Source organism: Podarcis erhardii, assembly GCF_964252035.2.
Source record: "Podarcis erhardii genome assembly, chromosome: 1".
NCBI lineage: Eukaryota > Metazoa > Chordata > Lepidosauria > Squamata > Lacertidae > Podarcis > Podarcis erhardii.
In genome coordinates this window covers 3,992,003-4,009,164 of record NC_138497.1, presented here as the reverse complement: position 1 = coordinate 4,009,164, position 17,162 = coordinate 3,992,003, and the positions used below count along the sequence as shown (strand labels likewise).

Genomic DNA, 17,162 nt, shown 5'->3' with positions numbered 1-17,162 from the left:
CATAACAGGCCCAAGTGCTGCTGTGGCATTTAAGCATATACAGTTATACAGTCATACCTCGGGATGAATACGCTTCAGCTTAAATATTTTTGGGTTGCACTCTGTGGTGACCCGGAAGGAACGAAGCCACTCGCACATGCGCAGACGCTCAAAATGATGTCACGCGCATGCACGGAAGCGGCGAAACGCGACCCGTGCACACACAGGTGTGCAGTCGTGTCTTAGGTTCGCTTCAGGATGCGAATGGGGCTCCGGAACAGATCCCAATCGCATCCAGAGGTACCACTGTACTGCTAATGGACAGGACCAGGATGGTTGGACAGTCTCTCTCATCAAGGTGCAGGAGCGATGAAGAAGGGGTCCTCCCTCTTGCAAAGAGCCAAGGCAAACAGCCTGGGATAAGGGCTGCTTCTTGGGCTTCCAGCACAGCAAATTTGCACATCCCCCTCTCTGCTAGAGCCAGCAGCTGCATGAGCCCAGCTCCCTGCTGCATCCCAGCCCTCAGAGTGTCAAAGGGAAATCAGGGGCTGGGGACCCCATTCTGCAAAAGCGTTTCTCTTCTTTCCGCCCACTTACTTGAGAATGCCGGCAAGATCAGGGTGGAAAGAAATGTAGTCATGTCCTAAGCCCAGGGCAGAAGGTAAAGGAATAAACACGACGTTCTCTTTCTTCTCCGAAGTGTTGTATGCAATCTCAAAGAGCTGTAAGGGAACGAATGAGGCAGGTTGCAGCATCTGGGGTTTCTTAGTTTCATAGAATCTTACGGGGGTCGTCTAGTCCAGGGGTTGTGGCCCACGAGGCTTGTCTAACTGGCCCATGGCGACCCCTGCCGCTGCCCGCTCTTAGCGCCGCGGGGACCAACTTCTGGGTTGATGGTGCCTGTGTGGATGCTCATGGGTGCTCTCCCGAACCGGATGTGCGCCGGAAATAGTGTGTGCGCACGCGCACAGGTGCTCCTCCGACCCAGAAGAGTGCGCATGCGCACACGCTCCGGCCCATCCTCTGACAGACGGAGCGTTAACCAGCCCATCCTCGGATAAGGTTGCTGACCTTTGATTTAGGCCATTCCCCTGCAATGCTGGAATCTCAGCTAAAGCATCCAGGATAGATGGCAATCCTACTGGTAAAACCTACAGTGGTGCCTCGCAAGACGAAAAGAATCCGTTCCGCGAGTCTCTTCGTCTTGCGTTTTTTCGTCTTGCGAAGCAAGCCCATTAGCGGATTAGCGCTATTAGTGGCTTAGCGGATCAGCTGATAAGTGGCTTAGCGGATCAGCTGATAAGCGGCTTAGCGGATCAGCTGATAAGCGGCTTAGCGGATCAGCTGATAAGCGGCTTAGCGGATCAGCTTAGTGGCTTAGACAAAGGGAGGGGGGAAGGAAAAAAACCCCACAGGAACTCGCAAGACATTTTCGTCTTGCGAAGCAAGCCCATAGGAAATTCGTTTTGCGAAGCACCTCCAAAACGGAAAACCCTTTCGTCTAGCGGGTTTTCCGTCTTGCGAGGCATTCGTCTTGCGGGGCACCACTGTACTTGGTGTTTTGCAACTTTCTGACTAGTTGCAGGACCTTAGCCAGACCTAGCAGAGTACACGCAGAATTCACGGAAGCAATTGGCGACTTGGCTGCAGACAGGATAGATGAAGCAGGAACCAGGAACTTGTAGTTAGGTGTTTATTATATGCAGTGGACTATTTACACGAACAGAACACGGATCTTTAGCTAGCTCTCTCTGACACGACTCACAACTCCCTACACTGACACACAGAACTCTGAACCTCTGAACTCCTGAACTAACTCATTCCAGTTAGTTGGCCATTAATTACCACTCCCTTGAAAGAGCTTGACCAATCAGGGAGCTACCTCCATGTCTCTGCAGGCAGCCAAACCAGGCAGACTTACTCCTTCAGATTGCCTTCTGCCTGTCTGCCAAACCTTAATTGACTCTGTGTGAGTAGCTGCACGTACACAGTTTCCCAACACATCCAACCTCTGCTTAAAAACCTCTAAGGAAAGAGAGCCCACAACCTCTCGTGGGAGTCTGACAGTAAGAGCTGTTTGACAGTTGAACAAAGTTTTTCTGAATAATAATAATAATAATAATAATAATAATAATAATAATAATAATAAATTTTATTTATATCCCGCCCTCCCCAGCCGAAGCTGGGCTCAGTGCAGCTAACAACAATCAAAAGAATCCAACAATTCTAAAAACATTTCATTCTAAAAATTAATTAAAATCAAATTTATGGCAACCAATAAGCAAAATTCTGTGCAGATTGCCAGAGGAGGGGGGTCAGGCTGCGCCCTGACCAAAGGCCTGGTGGAACAGCTCTGTCTTGCAGGCCCTGCGGAAAGATGTCAAGTCCCGCAAGGCCCTAGTCTCTTGTGTCAGAGCGTTCCACCAGATTGGAGCCGTGGCCGAAAAGGCCCTGGCTCTAGTTGAGGCCAGCCTAACCTCTCTGTGGCCCGGGACCTCCAAGATGTTTTTGTTTGAAGACCGTAAGGTCCTCCATGGGACATACCGGGAGAGGCGGTCCCGTAGGTACGAGGGTCCTAGGCCGTATAGGGCTTTGAAGGTTAAAACCAGCACCTTAAACCTGATCCTGTACTCTACCGGGAGCCAGTGCAGCTGGTATAGCACCAGATGAATGTGATCTCGCAGCGAAGACCCCGTAAGGAGTCTCGCTGCGGCATTCTGCACCCGCTGGAGCTTCTGGGTCAGTCTCAAGGGCAGCCCCACGTAGAGCGAGTTACAATAATCCAGTCTGGAGGTGACCGTCGCGTGGATCACAGTGGCTAGGTCAGGGAGAGAGAGATAAGGGGCCAACTGCTTAGCTTGGCAGAGATGAAAAAATGCGGCCTTTGTAATAGCTGTAATCTGCGCCTCCATGGAGAGGGAGGTGTCACGGATTACACCCAAACTCTTAACGGACGGTGCTGGCACTGAATGCCTAGTCGGAATCTCCTTTCTTGCAGCTTGAAGCCACGGGTTCAAATCCTGCCCTCCAGAGCAGAAGAAAACAAGCATGCTCCCACCCCTTAAGATATTTGAAGATGGCCATCATATCTCTTCTCAGTCTCCTCTTTTCCAGGCTAAACGTACCCAGCAACTCTTCCTCATAAGGCTTGGTTTCCAGACCCTGGATCATCTTGGTTGCCCTCCTCTGCGCACGTTTCAGCTTGTCAACATCCTTCTTAAATTGTGGTGCCCAGAACTGGACACAATATTCCACGTGTTGTCTAACCAAGGCAGAATAGAGTGGGGCTATTACTTCCCTTGATCTGGGCACTGTTGATGCAGCCTAGAATACCATTAGCTTTGATTTTCCTGCTGCATCACACTGTTGACTCATGTTCACTAAATCCCCTAGTGAACTTCTGGTGCCTTCAGAAGTGTCAGGGAACTGCCATCAGGGCCAGAGGAAGAGACCAAATCCAGAGGGATTCCAGAGAGCGTCCCGGGATGGGGAGAGGCAGCCTATCTTCTGGGGAAGAGAATCAGCGTAGCACCAGTGGAGAAGGGGGGCAGATGGGGGAATCGGCAAGGCGGTCCCATGACTCCTCGCCGGGGACCAGCGGGGAGAGTAAGGGTCCTCTGCTGCCCACACCCTCCCTGCGCAGAAGGCTTCCGCGCAGGGAGAGTAGGCGGAGACTAGGCGTCAAAGAGCTTCTTTGTTGGAAGTTCAAGAAACGCCCCTGACACTTCTGAAGGCACCAGAAGTTTTAAAGTCAGGGCCAAGTTGGAGGTGGGGGGTTTCGACAGTGGAAATGAAGCCACAGACCGATGCCTCACCTCGCAACGCAAGGTGTGATTTTGCAGGAGGGCTAGAGATGAGACTGTCAGAACAGGATGCTGTTTCCAATTCCAGCTCACAAAATGTCCTGTGTTCCCACTGCAAGTTCTCTCAGCCCTAACCTACCTAACAGGGCTGTTGAGAGGATAAAATGAGGGAAAGGGGGGGAAAGCTTTGGAAACCACCATGAACTCTGTGGGATAAAACCATAATAATAAAAAATCACAAGTCGTATTTATCTGTCAGTGATTGAGACAGCCACGGGCGAGTGGCTGTCTGGACAGAAAAGGTTCACTCAGGCAACCCAGCCAGGTGTGGCACCGATTTACGCACGAGCAACCCCTAGAACCACTACAAGAAGGTTCAAAGCATGTTGCAGCATTTAAAAAAAAATTATATGTAGAGTGAACAACCCATTCACCACTCCCTCTCAAAATGAGCACCCTGGTCCCTCTGAAATAAATGCAGCTTGCTTTGAATGTTCAGGAAATGACTAAGCAACAAGGAATTCAAGGCAGAAGTTGCAAAGGATGTTTTAGAGCAGCGCATGGGTACCAGTTGCCCTACGGCTGTTGGATTGCAACTTCCGTCAGTCCCAGCCATCATTGCCCAGAGCCAGGGATGATGAGAACTACAGTCCAACAATCCCAGAAGGGACAAATGTTCCCTAGCCCAGTTTGAAAGTGTAACCTATCTGACCCTGCATTTTCAGCCCTAGTATGGCAATGACGAATAGTCGCTCGCCTAGGATGAGGAGAACTGTGTCCCTAGGCGACCAAACAAGGAGCCCTTTGTAATTGTGAAAATAATCCATAGTTCTGCCCACCCACCCCACCCCACTCTGCCACCATTTTACTCGCTAAGTGAGCAGATAACCATGGAGGCTTCGTTCCACGGCTGCATGGCCTTCCCACTTTTAAAAGAAATGAAGAAAGAAGATTAGAATAGTACAAAGGCTTTGTTACCTTTCTTCCATGCTGTATTGGTATGATCCCATCGTCTTCTGCATGTAGGATCAGGATAGGACTGGACAACAACTGGACGCTGCAGATGGAGACAGAATGCAATGAACCACCAAGCATTTGGTTATCTTGGTTTTATCCTGCATCTTTGGCCAAACCCTGGCTCCCAAAGTGATTTGGAAAATTGGAACACGAGATGATTAGATTTATATACCACCCTTCATCTGAAAATCACAAGACAGTTTATGAAATAGGTGGGACTTTAGCCGAGAAGCTGGTTAAATCAATTAAATTTGCACGGGAGTAATTTAAAAAATGTTTTTTAAGCAAGAGTCATACTTTGGCTTTAGATGTGATGTAGAACAATCTTAGAAGAGGCATTCTTTCTTTCTCTCTCTCTCTCTCTCTCTCTCTCTCTCTCTCTCTCTCTCTCTTTTTTTTTTTTTAAAGTGTGAGGCCAGCTACAAACCCTTTCCTGATGGCCCACGTGGTCTCCAATATTATTTTTCAGTGGTAGCAGCCCCACCAAGCAGGGAACAGATTTAAGAGTCTAGAAGTAGCACATGGTTTTTATTCTAAAGGGCAGGGCTGGGCAGAGCAGTGAGCCACTAAGCAGCCAAAATTGTCCCTCCTTTCTCATCAGTTTGATCATTTGGTGACCAGGCAAGAAGTCATAATCCCCATCCTCATCTGATTTTACAGATCCCCTGCGGGGAGGGTTGTCTCTCCCTGCATACATAGAGGAAGTCTGCAAGAGTGAGGGGTAAAACCCATTTTGTTCAGGCGCTTTGGGCTGGCATGTGGACCCCAGTTGGGTGATGGCCAGGGGTGAACACAGACCCCAAAATAGTTCCCCAACCTGTGCCTTAAGGATGATGCCTCCCAAATTAAATTGCAATTTTTAGTTATTTAAGAAAATTTGAATACCGCTTGGTTGCAACAAAAACCTCAAAATGGTTTACCAAAAATCTGTTTTTTAAAATATATATATATATACAGCACAAGAAGACCAACCTGGAACCATTTTGATTCCTAAACTGAGCAAATGTTTTCTCTGCAAGGTCAAAGTGGGAAACCTCCCATTGTCTCTTTCCTCACAAATCCTGTCTTAAGGGTATGTCTGTGTTTGAATAGGGTGTGAGCCTGTGACCTGGCCCAGGAACTAAGTATTTATCACTACAAAAGACTGGCCGGGCTCCCCAGGCAACCCAATCTAGTAACCTGCCAGACAGGAAATAAACAACTGACAGGAGAAAAACAACATTCAAATTTCTGTTTTAGACCGCCTTTTCTGTGATGTAGGTATGATGTATCTGGGGGGTGGTCTTAGGTTACACCCCTTCTGTAATGTATGTATGATGTTTCTGGGGGGTGGTCTTGATCTACAGGGTGGCAATTTCTAAAGTCTTTATAAGGCCTTGCACGCCATTTTTCGGGGTTCCTCCTCTCTCCCTGTTGCAACAGATCAATAAAGATCAGGCTTACTAGCTGCTTTGCTTCTCAGTAATCTCTGGTTGGCCTCTGTTATTTTCTCCTACCAATAGGGAACCTACGTAAGGACTCTATATGGGCTCTTGGATACCCCATAAGGGAAAAGGGCAATTTTTGTTTATGAAACAAAACAAAATAAGAGGACACCTGTTTTGCTCAAGTGTACGCAGACTTCTACAGGGACAGATGCCCCAAACAGAACCACCTCGCTGCCACCGTGGCCCCCTTCAGACTCACTTTTTGTCGTTTGGGAAGATCATTCCCGCGAGAGCCATCGTGTCTAAGATCAGATAGTCAAAGCCAGGAAACTTGCGGTAGATCTGTTTCAAGAAAGGGCAGGTGACTCGTTAGAAGAAGTCGCAGCGGATGGATGGAAAATGCCTTTGTGCAATTGCCCCAGTAAATGTGTCAGCAAAGCAAACGTGTGGGGGGCAAGGGGGGGTCTATATTGCTGCAATATCAGTGGCAAGAGGAGTCCACGTTCCAAATATAACATACTTTCTGGCTGAAGATTTATGTCAGGCGTCAGCAAGGTTTACCTGGCCTGGGCCAGTTCACTCCAGTGGAGATCCCTCCGTGGGTGGATGGCGGCTAACAGATTGAGGTTGAATCCTGACAAGACAAAAGTACTGTTTTTTGGGGACAGGGGGCGGGTGGGTGTGGAGGACTCCCTGGTCCTGAATGGGGTAACTGTGCCCCTGAAGGACCAGGTGCGCAGCCTGGGAGTCAGTCTGGACTCACAGCTGTCCATGGAGGCACAGGACAATTCTGTGTCCAGGGCAGCTGTCTACCAGCTCCACCTGGTACGCAGGATGAGACCCTCCCTGCCCGCAGACTGTCTTGCCAGAGTGGTGCATGCTCTGGTTATTTCCCGCTTCGACTACTACAATGCGCTCTACGTGGGGCTACATTTGAAGGTGACCCGGAAACTACAATTAGACAGAATGAGGCAGCTAGACTGGTGACTGGGAGCGGCCGCCGAGACCATATGACACCAGTCCTGAAAGACCAACTTTGGCTCTCAGTACGTTTCCGAGCACAATTCAAAGTGTTGGTGCTGACCTTTAAAGCCCTAAATGGCCTTGGTCCAGTATATCTGAAGGAGCGTCTTCACCCCCATCACAGATAGGTAGCCGTGTTGGTCTGCCATGGTCAAAACAAAATAAAAAAATTCCTTCCAGTAGCACCTTAAAGACCAACTGAGTTAGTTCTAGGTATGAGCTTTCGTGTGCATGCACACTTCTTCAGATACGAAGAACCATCGTTCTTCACCCCCATCGTTCAGCCCAGACACTGAGGTTCAGCTCTGAGGGCCTTCTGGTGGTTCCCTCACTGCGAGAAGCCAAGCTACAGGGAACCAGGCAGAGGGCCTTCTCGGTGGTGGCACCCACCTTGTGGAACGCCCTCCCACCAATGTCAAAGAGAAGAACAACTACCAAACTTTTAGAAGACATCTGAAGGCAGCCCTGTTTAGGGATGCTTTTAATGTTTAATAGGTTACTGTATTTTAGTGTTTTGTTGGAAGCCGTCCAGAATAGCTGGGGGGACTCAGCCAGATGGGAGGGTATAAATAAATAATAATAATTATTATCATCATCATCCGTGGGCCAGAGTGCGCGTGCGCCCGCGATTTTCTGTGTCTGCACAGGCGCAATTTCTGGCATCTGTGTCTGTGCAGATGCAATTTCCTGCGTCTGAGCAGATGCGATTTCTGGCGCTGCAAAAGTGAGTCCCCATGCTGTGCTGCGCTGGTTTAAAACAGCCCGCGGGGACTCACAGAGAGGGTGGCTCAGCTTAGGGGCAGTTCATGGGCCAGTTAAACGACCCCGGGGGGGGGCGCTTATGGCCCATGGGCCTTCAGTTGCCAACCCCTGGTTAAGGTTTTTCCCAATGGTAATTACCGTATTTTTTGCTGTATAAGACACACTTCAGCGCCCCTTCAGCGAAGCGAGAGGAGAAAGGGAGCCCCTTCCCTTTCTCCTCCCGCTTTGCTAGAGAGGCGCTGAGCAGAGAGGGAGAGAACATTTTTTTTCTTGTTCTCCTCCTCTAAAACTAGATGCGTCTTATGGTCGGGTGCGTCTTATAGAGCGAAAAATACGGTGCATTTGGTGGTCCAGAAAAGGCCTTTAGATCATCCTTGTTTTTAATTTACGCACACAGTTTGCAAAGCACATAAACCAATGGCACAAAAATTTAAAAAAACAAAACACACAACAAAGCTAGCATATAAATGTCCAAGATAAGACAGACTCATTAAAACAGCACAGCATTGAAAACATGATATGAAGATTGAGAGATCAAGGGAATGGCTGTGTAAACAGAAGTCTCCCAAGATGCTGGCAGGTCGCCACTTTTGACGGGGAGTCTCGCATTTCAGGACGTTCCAGCACTATTCGGAGCAACTGGCACTTGGAGGCACGCTGCCTCCAACTCAGGACATGTGAAAGAAAGCCCTCCTTCACGCAGCACACCGTTAAACTGCGGAACTCACTGCTGCAGGAGGCAGGAGTGGCGACCAACTTGGCAGGGCTTTCAAAGAGGACTGGACAGATTCATGGGGCAGAAGGCTATCAACAACTACTAGCCACAATGGCTATCATCTGGTCAAAGGCAGCAATGGTTCTGAATGCCAGTTGCTGGAACCTGCAGGATCCTTGCGCTCGGATCCTGCTTCCGTGTTTCCCATTGGGGCATCTGGGTGGCCACTGTGAGAACAGGATGCTGGACCAATGGTCTGACCTAGAATGCCTCTTGTCATATTACATTTGACTTTTGCACAAGGTGCACTTAGAGGCCGTATTTGGCTCCCAGGGCTGAACCCCACCCCGGCCAAACAGAATAGAAATTAAAACCGCTTGCCAGCTGGCACACCCCGCTGTTTACAGAGTTGCTCAGCAAGCTGTTTTAGTGGCAGCAAGAGGGCCGCGAAAGAAGAGAACTAAATCTTACTTTTGTAACGGGGATGGTGGCAGCTGCATCCCGGATGTTGGTGTAAGGAGCCTCGAGAACCAGCGCGTCGACTATGGTTCCATCTGCGGGGGGAAGAGGTGGGAATTGGAAAATGAAAGTGGAAGCAAACGCAGTTCTGGGCTGCATCAACGCAAGTCGAGTGTCCAGAACAAGGAAAGTCATAATCTATTTGGGGACTTCCCTGGCTGTTTTCTGGCCCACGTAGGACCAGTCTGGATAGTTGGCCTTGGTGAAGACTTGACGTTTTCATTCCCCAAAAAAGTTTTTTATTTGAGTTCCTACTGAAATAAGGCTGCATTTTAATGTTGTGTTTTAATCTTGTTTTTAAGTTGTATTTCGATCAGTTGTTTTTATACCTGGTGTTAGCCTCCCTGAGCCCAGTCTTGGCTGGGGAGGGCGGGGTATTATTATTATTATTATTATTATTAATAATAATAATAATATTTCTTGTCAGTTGATAAGAAAGAAGATTCCTACTAAACTTTAAGAAGCACTTTTGGATGGCAAGAGCTGTCAGCAGCGGAACAGACTCTCTCAAAAGGTAATGGACTTTCCTTCCTTGGAGGTTTTTAAAAAGAGGTTGGATTGACATCTGTCAGTCATTTCTTAGCTGTGATTCCTGTATTGGAGAGTTAGATCCTTGGTGTTCCCTTCCAACACTACGATTCTGCGATTTAATTCTACAATTCTACGAAAAGCGCTTGGAGAGACACCAAGACAAATCCCTGGAGAAAAGGCAGCTTCTCCCCACCAGAAGAACCAGGGCAGCAAGCTATTCCAGTCCGACAGAGACAAAATATACAGAAATCCAGGCTGACTTGAACAGTCAACTTGCAAAATTTGAGGAGGGTGTGGAGATGTAGCCCTGTTACCCCTCCAGAACAACTTCAAAGCAGATTCCAACGAAATGGAGCCCTGTTTGATTGCTGCCGACACAAAATCATTGCAGGGTCACAATCTAGTCCCAAATGCAGGATCTCAGCTCGGAATCATAGGCGCCGACTCCATGGGGCCTGAGGGGGCCCGAGCCCCCTCAAAAATTCGTTTGGGGGGGGCTCCGGCCCCCCAATAATTTAAGAAAATTATTAGTTATATTATACTTTGTAAAATCACAAAATTATGTTGGTATTTTTTATTTTCCTTGTTTGACGATAGTTACCTTTTAAAATACATTCAGTAATGAGTTAAAATAAAGCCACTCCCGATCTAGAGAGGGGGTGGGGTTGCGGGCTCTCGACCCATCAGCGGGGATTCCCCCTAGCTCATTAATATTCACCGCCCACAGCGGCAGCCAATCGGCTGCCGCAAAGGGCGGGCCCTCACAGGTTCACTTAAGGTCGGGGCAGCCTGGGGCTCGCCCCTTTCGTTCCCCCAGCAGCAGCGGTTTGGAGGTCTTGGGCCCCCCCAATATTTTTTATAAGTCGGTATGGGCCTCCGCCCCCCCAATATTTTTTATAAGTCGGCGCCCCTGCTCGGAATCACATGTCGAGTTTCACTCTCATCCCATCTGTGGTAGGAATTTTGAGGTCTTAGGAATATGGTAATGTTCATAACCGCACGCATGTAGATCAGCACAGGAAGACCGACCTGAAGCCATTTTGATTCCTAAACTGAGCAAATGTTTTCTCTGCAAGGTCAAAGTGAAAAAGCCTCCCCATTGTCTTTTCCTTCACAAATCCTGTCTTGAGGGTATGTCTGTGTTTGAATAGGGTGTGAGCCTGTGACCTGGCCCAGGAACTAAGTATTTATCACTACAAAAGACTGGCCAGGCTACCCAGGCAATCCAATCAAGTAACCTGCCGGACAGGAGAAAAACAACATTCAAATTTCTGTTTTAAGACCGCCTTTTCTGTGATGTAGGTATGATGTATCTGAGGGGTGGTCTTACATTACACCCCTTCTGTGATGCATGCATGATGTTCCTGGGGGTGGTCTTGATCTAGGGAATGGGAATTTCAAAAGTCTTTATAAGGCCTTACACGCCATTTTTCGGGGTTCCTCCTCTCTCCTGCGTGTGAGGGGAGCACCCTGTTGCAACAGATCAATACAGATCAGGCTTACTAGCTGCTTTGCTTCTCAGTAATCTCTGGTTGGCCTCTGTTATTTTCTCCTACCGATAGGGAACCTATGTAAGGACTCTATATGGGCTCTTGGATACCCCATAAGGGAAAAGGGTAATTTTTGTTTACACCATCTTTTCAGGGCTTCTCAGCTTCCTCACGACCCCAGTAGCTTCCATCCCCTATAGACCTGGGGGCAAACTATATGCAGTTTTGAGTGAGGGGCATTGGGAAAGTACGTAGGAATGGCGTCACGAATGAGGATTCAGCAGAAGTAGGGGAGAAAGTGGGGAGGGGGACCCAGTTGCATCTGTCATTTGTGTTGACAGCCTCTCTCTTGACGTCATACGCAAACAGATGTTGCTTCACGCACACGTTAACAGAGAGCTGTAAGAATAAACCGGAGAAAGAAGGGCATTTTGAACATGCTCAGAAACAACCTAGAGGAATCCGCGTCCACTGAAACGGATTTCAGGGCCAAATCTGCGGCTCATGCCCCCGATTTGCTCACCCTATGCAAAAGCCAATCTCCTCACTTCCAAGAAGAAGAGGAAGAAGAGTTTGGATTTGATATCCCGCTTTATCACTACCCTAAGGAGTCTCAAAGCGGGTAACAATCTCCTTTCCCTTCCTTCCCCACAACAAACACTCTGTGAGGTGAGTGGGGCTGAGAGACTTCCGAGAAGTGTGACTGGCCCAAGGTCACCCAGCGGCTGCATGTGGAGGAGCGGAGACGCGAACCCAGTTCACCAGATTACAAGTCCACTGCTCTTAACCACTACACCACACTGGCTTAGTTTAAAGGTTTAATAACCCTGTAAAAGTAAAGGGACCCCTGACCATTAGGTCCAGTCGTGGCCGACTCTGGGGTTGCGGCGCTCATCTCGCTTTATTGGCCGAGGGAGCTGGCTTACAGCTTCCAGGTCACGTGGCCAGCAGGACTAAGCCGCTTCTGGCAAACCAGAGCAGCGCACGGAAATGCCGTTTACCTTCCCGCCGGAGCAGTACCTATTTATCTAGTTGCACTTTGACGTGCTTTAGAACTGCTAGGTTGGCAGGAGCAGGGACCGAGCAATGGGAGCTCACCCCGTCGTGGGGATTCGGACCACCGACCTTCTGATCGGCAAGTCCTAGGCTTTGTGGTTTAACCCACAGCACCACCAGGCCATGTGCTTCACACAAAAGCATGTGCAAATGCCTCTCTCTAATCTGTAGCTCAGTGGCAGAGCATCTGCCTTGGTGGCAGAAGGTCGCAGGTTCGATCCCTGGTGCCTCCAAGTAGAATTTAGGAACAGGCTCCCTTGTCTAAAACGCTGGAGAGCTGTTGTCAGTCAGTGTGGACAGCACTTTGCAGCTTCCTATGTACCCACAACCAGGCCCCTTTGGATTGTGAGGCCGTGACCCCTTCCACACACAGATATATATAATTACCTTTTTCTTTCAGTCTCCTAGCAGTGTTGGTAGCAATTCTGCAGGGAAACAGGAAAGAGGGATATTGTCACATCGCAGGCCCAGAAGATCTCTCCCGGATCAGGCCAATGAATTATTGAGCCTGACATCCCGTTCTCATGGGGACCGGCCATTATTATTATTATTATTATTTCTACCCCACCCATCTGCCTGGGTTTCCCCATCCACTCTGGGCGGCATCCAACAAAAGATTAAAAAGACATTAAAACATCAGTCAATAAAAACTTCCCTAAACAAGGCTGCCTTCAGATGTCTTCTAAATGTCAGATAGCAGTTTATTTCTTTGAGATCTGATAGGAGGGCGTTCCACAGGGCGGGCGCCACCACCAAGAAGGCCCTCTGCCTGGTTCCCTGTAACTTGGCTTCTCGCAATGAGGGAACCACCAGAAGGCCCTCGGAGCTGGATCTCAGTGTCCGGGCTGAACGATGGGGGTGGAGACAATCCTTCAGGTATGCTGGGCTGAAGCCGTTTAGGACTTTAAACGTTAGCACCAGCACTTTGAACTGTGCTTGGAAATGTACTGGGAGCCAATGTAGGTCTTTCAAGACCAGTGTTATGTGGTCTTGGCGGCCACTCCCAGTCACCAGTCTAGCTGCTGCATTCTGGATTAGTTGTAGTTTCCGGGTCACCTTCAAAGGTAGCCCCATGTAGAGCGCATTGCAGTAGTCCAAGCGGGAGATAACCAGAGCATGCATCACTCTGGCAAGACAGTCTGTGGGCAGGGAGGGTCTCATCCTGTGTACCAGAGAGAGCTGGTAGACAGCCTCCCTGGACACAGCTGCCTGTGGGAAACCAGCGAGCAGAATTCGAACACAAAAGCCCTCTCCCCAGCTCAAACCAGGTTTCAGACACTGAGGTACCAGGTTTGTCCACAGGAGAGACAAAACCACACCTGAAGGTTGCAAGGGTCAACACTGTTTCCTCAGACCAAGATAGAGCAAAAGCTCTAGTCTCATGGAAGACAGGTAACCAGAGGTTTGAACTGGTAAATCCAGTTGCAGGTAGTTCCAAAAGTGGAACTGGTACAACAGGGGTATACTATGTGTATGACAACTGTTTGTTTATGTCACTTGATGCTGCACTAGCTTACACAGAAACGGTTACCTAAAAATGGGGGAGTGATGTTAGGATTTTCATCTATCCGAGATGCTCCAGCAAGTGGTACTATTGTACTATGTTTTGTATACATCATGTGAGTGTCTGAGTGAGCGTGAGACAGGAAGTCTGAGTACTGTTGGAAGTCAGTTTCACTTCTGTATGTGATGCAGTTCTGTAAAGTAAAGGTAAAGGGACCCCTGACCATTAGGTCTAGTCACGGACGACTCTGGGGTTGTGGCGCTCATCTCGCTTTACTGGCCGAGGGAGCCGGCGTACAACTTCCGGGTCATGTGGCCAGCAGGACTAAGCTGCTTCTGGCGAACCAGAGCAGCGCACGGAAATGCCGTTTACCTTCCCGCCAGAGTGGTACCTATTTATTTACTTGCACTTTGAGGTGCTTTAGAACTGCTAGGTTGGCAGGAGCAGGGACCGAGCAACGGGAGCTCACCCCGTCGCGGGGATTCGAACCGCCGACCTTCTGATCGGCAAGCCCTAGGCTCTGTGGTTTAACCCACAGCGCCACCCGTGTCCTGATGCAGTTCTGTACTGGTGTTCAAAGAGCACAGATGTACTGATGGAGTCTCCGTCTTATAAGACTGTAAATAAAGTAGTTTAGAACTACTGATGGAGTCTTTCTTCTGCTAGGATAAGCTAGAAGACTAGCGTGCTCTTCTCAGAGGAGAGGGGTCGCTTATTACCGGTCTCTCTGGACTGAGGGAGATTTACGGCCAGAGAGGACCACCAGAGAGATGTCACAATGACTTAGGAAGTTTGCAGCCTTCCTGGGCATGTTTCCAACAGAATCCACAATAAAGAGGGCACCCGGAGACAGGGCTGAGAAGGCAAAACCTACCCAGTGCCCATCGAGTGTCCCCAAAAGATGACTGTGCTGTTGCGGCTGCGGGCTTTGACCCAGTCGTAGATAAACAGGATGTCCGTGGTGAAGCCGTTTTCGCTGGGGTGGCCGGTGGAGTCTGCGTAGCCTAGAGGGAGGCATCAAATGAGGGATCAGGGGAAAATAGACCATCCGCGTTTCCCGCAAGAGCCTGGCATTATTTGTGCGTCGGAACTTACCTCGGTAGTCAACAGCCAGGACGTGGAAGCCGCTGTCACTCATGGCCTGTTAAACAAATGAGCCAAAACTTCAGAAACAGAAAGCTAAAAGGAAGTCCTTCTTCGCGCAGTGCAAACTATGGAACTCATTGCCACAGGAGGCAGGGGTAGCCAGCTTCGAAAGAGGATTGGACAAATTCGTGGAGGAAAAGAGGGCTGTCGTAGCTACTAGCCACGATGGATGGTCTGAGTCCGTAGTCAGAGGCAGCAATGGTTCTAAACACCAGTTGCTGGAAACCAGAGGAAGGGAGATGGCTCTTGTGTTCGAATCCTGCTTGTCTGCTTCCCACTGGGGCTTCTGTTTGGCCGCAATGAGAACAGGAGGCGGGACTCGATGGGCCATTGGCCTCTTCCAGGAGGCTCATCTTATGTTCTTATTTTTAAAGGGGAAGAGGGAACACCACAGCTTACCTTTGCGAAACGAACTCTGTGACTTGCTGCTCTGTAAGAGAGGTCAAAGATGAGAGCCAAGTGTTTAATCATTGTCGCCGGTGATCAAAATTGCCAACTTGCTTATTTCCAGAATGACTCATAAACAGATCACAAGCCAGCCATTAAAAGACGTGGTTTAAAGCAGGGCATAGGCAAATTCCAGCCCTCCAGATGTTTGGGACTACAGTACCCATCATCCCTGACCACTGGTCGTTAGCTAGGGATGATGGGAATCGTAGTCCCAAACATCTGGAGGGCCGGAGTTTGCCTATGCCTGGTTTAAAGTTTTAAAGTAGTTAAATGAGCAAGACTATTCAGACTCACACCGGCCACAGGAGGGGGAATGGCACCACCAGGATGCCCTTGGGTGTTGAACCCGGGACCATTCTGCATGCAGGGCAGGTGTCCTGCACTAAGCTACAGCCCTTCTGTCCCAACATCCAGACGACGCGTGCAGGAGAATAACAACTGAGCAGGGGAATAACAGCATGGACTCTGTCTTTTTTCCTTTCAGTCTCAAACTCACCTGGTCCCCCCATTGCCATGGAGATAGATTATGATGGGGTTATCGTCCGCCAGGGCCTCTTCGTACCAGCTGGGTCCCTTCCCCTCAGCCTCCTCCCGCATGTTGTCAGGCAAGGAGTGCCTAAGAGAAGCAAAAGGCCTACTCAGCTGCAGTGGGGGCTGCCCCACTGCAGATGGAAAGGGGGAGCAGTGAGGCGAGTTGCATCTGCCCAGATCAGTGCACAAAGCGAGCCTTGAGCACATCAGCTAAAAATACGGATTTGTGCACAGAGAAATGAGAAAGCAAAAGTGAGAGCAAAGCCGATAAGCGCATGCATGGTGCTTTGCAGATACGGATCATCCTCAAGCCTTCCCTCTGTAGAAGCTCGGTCCTGCCAAAAAACTCTTAATTATGAGCTCCGTCTAAACTTAAATCCACCCAGTCTACTGCCCTTACTGACACAAGACCCCCATAAAAGTGCGCGGTTTAAAATTGTGCACCAAAAACTCCTCTCCTGCGGACTCCACCCACGTAAGCTTCTCATGACGGGCTTTATTAAAGCAAAAAGGCTAATTGGACAGCGTCTGAAAGACTTAGAGCAACAGAACAATCTGGCCATTATAAAGAAATACTGTCCTTAGTATGCCTTTTTTTCCCCCTTCTCAATTTGATACCCTGGCACCATATTTGTACAAATTAACTATCCCAAAATACAGACGTGCCTTCGCACTGGCCAGATTGGATGTGATGCCCTCTGCCATACTTCAGGGCAGGTACCAAAAGATTGCAACTGACTCTGCCCTTGTGCAATCTGGAAACAGTGGCACATGTTCTCCTGTCCTGTCCCCTTTATAAAGATCTGAGGAATGAGATTATTAACCCACTCTTACTTACCATCCCAGGCCGCCCATCTGAGGCCACATTGTTCTTTCTTTTATCAGATCAAAATGATCAGATGATAATCTTGGTCATTTGATTGCCCTTTTTACCCATTGCTGTCTTTTTATTTGTATATATTGCTTGTTTTATGGGACACGGGTGGCGCTGTGGGTTAAACCACAGAGCCTAGGGCTTGCCGATCTGAAGGTCAGCGGTTCGAATCCCCACGACGGGGTGAGCTCCTGTTGCTCAGTCCCTGCTCCTGCCAACCTAGCAATTTGAAAGCACGTCAAAGTGCAAGTAGATAAATAGGTACCGCTCTGGCGGGAAGATAAACGTCGTTTCCGTGCGCTGCTCTAGTTTGCCAGAAGCGGCTTAGTCATGCT

At 49.1% G+C, this 17,162-nt stretch overlaps 1 protein-coding gene across 1 annotated transcript in view; it reads right to left on the bottom strand.

The window, feature by feature from the left end:
- ABHD12B (abhydrolase domain containing 12B) overlaps positions 1-17,162 on the bottom strand; it is a 28,817-nt gene that overhangs the window by 1,488 nt on the left and 10,167 nt on the right. The window contains exons 4-12 of the mRNA XM_081864674.1: positions 15,919-16,038; positions 15,372-15,402; positions 14,922-14,967; positions 14,701-14,830; positions 12,710-12,747; positions 9,198-9,280; positions 6,486-6,568; positions 4,761-4,839; positions 577-701 (exon numbers count right to left, since the gene is read on the bottom strand). Of these exons, the coding sequence (XP_081720800.1) occupies positions 577-701; positions 4,761-4,839; positions 6,486-6,568; positions 9,198-9,280; positions 12,710-12,747; positions 14,701-14,830; positions 14,922-14,967; positions 15,372-15,402; positions 15,919-16,038 (735 nt within the window). The remainder of the gene's footprint in view (positions 1-576; positions 702-4,760; positions 4,840-6,485; positions 6,569-9,197; positions 9,281-12,709; positions 12,748-14,700; positions 14,831-14,921; positions 14,968-15,371; positions 15,403-15,918; positions 16,039-17,162) is intronic.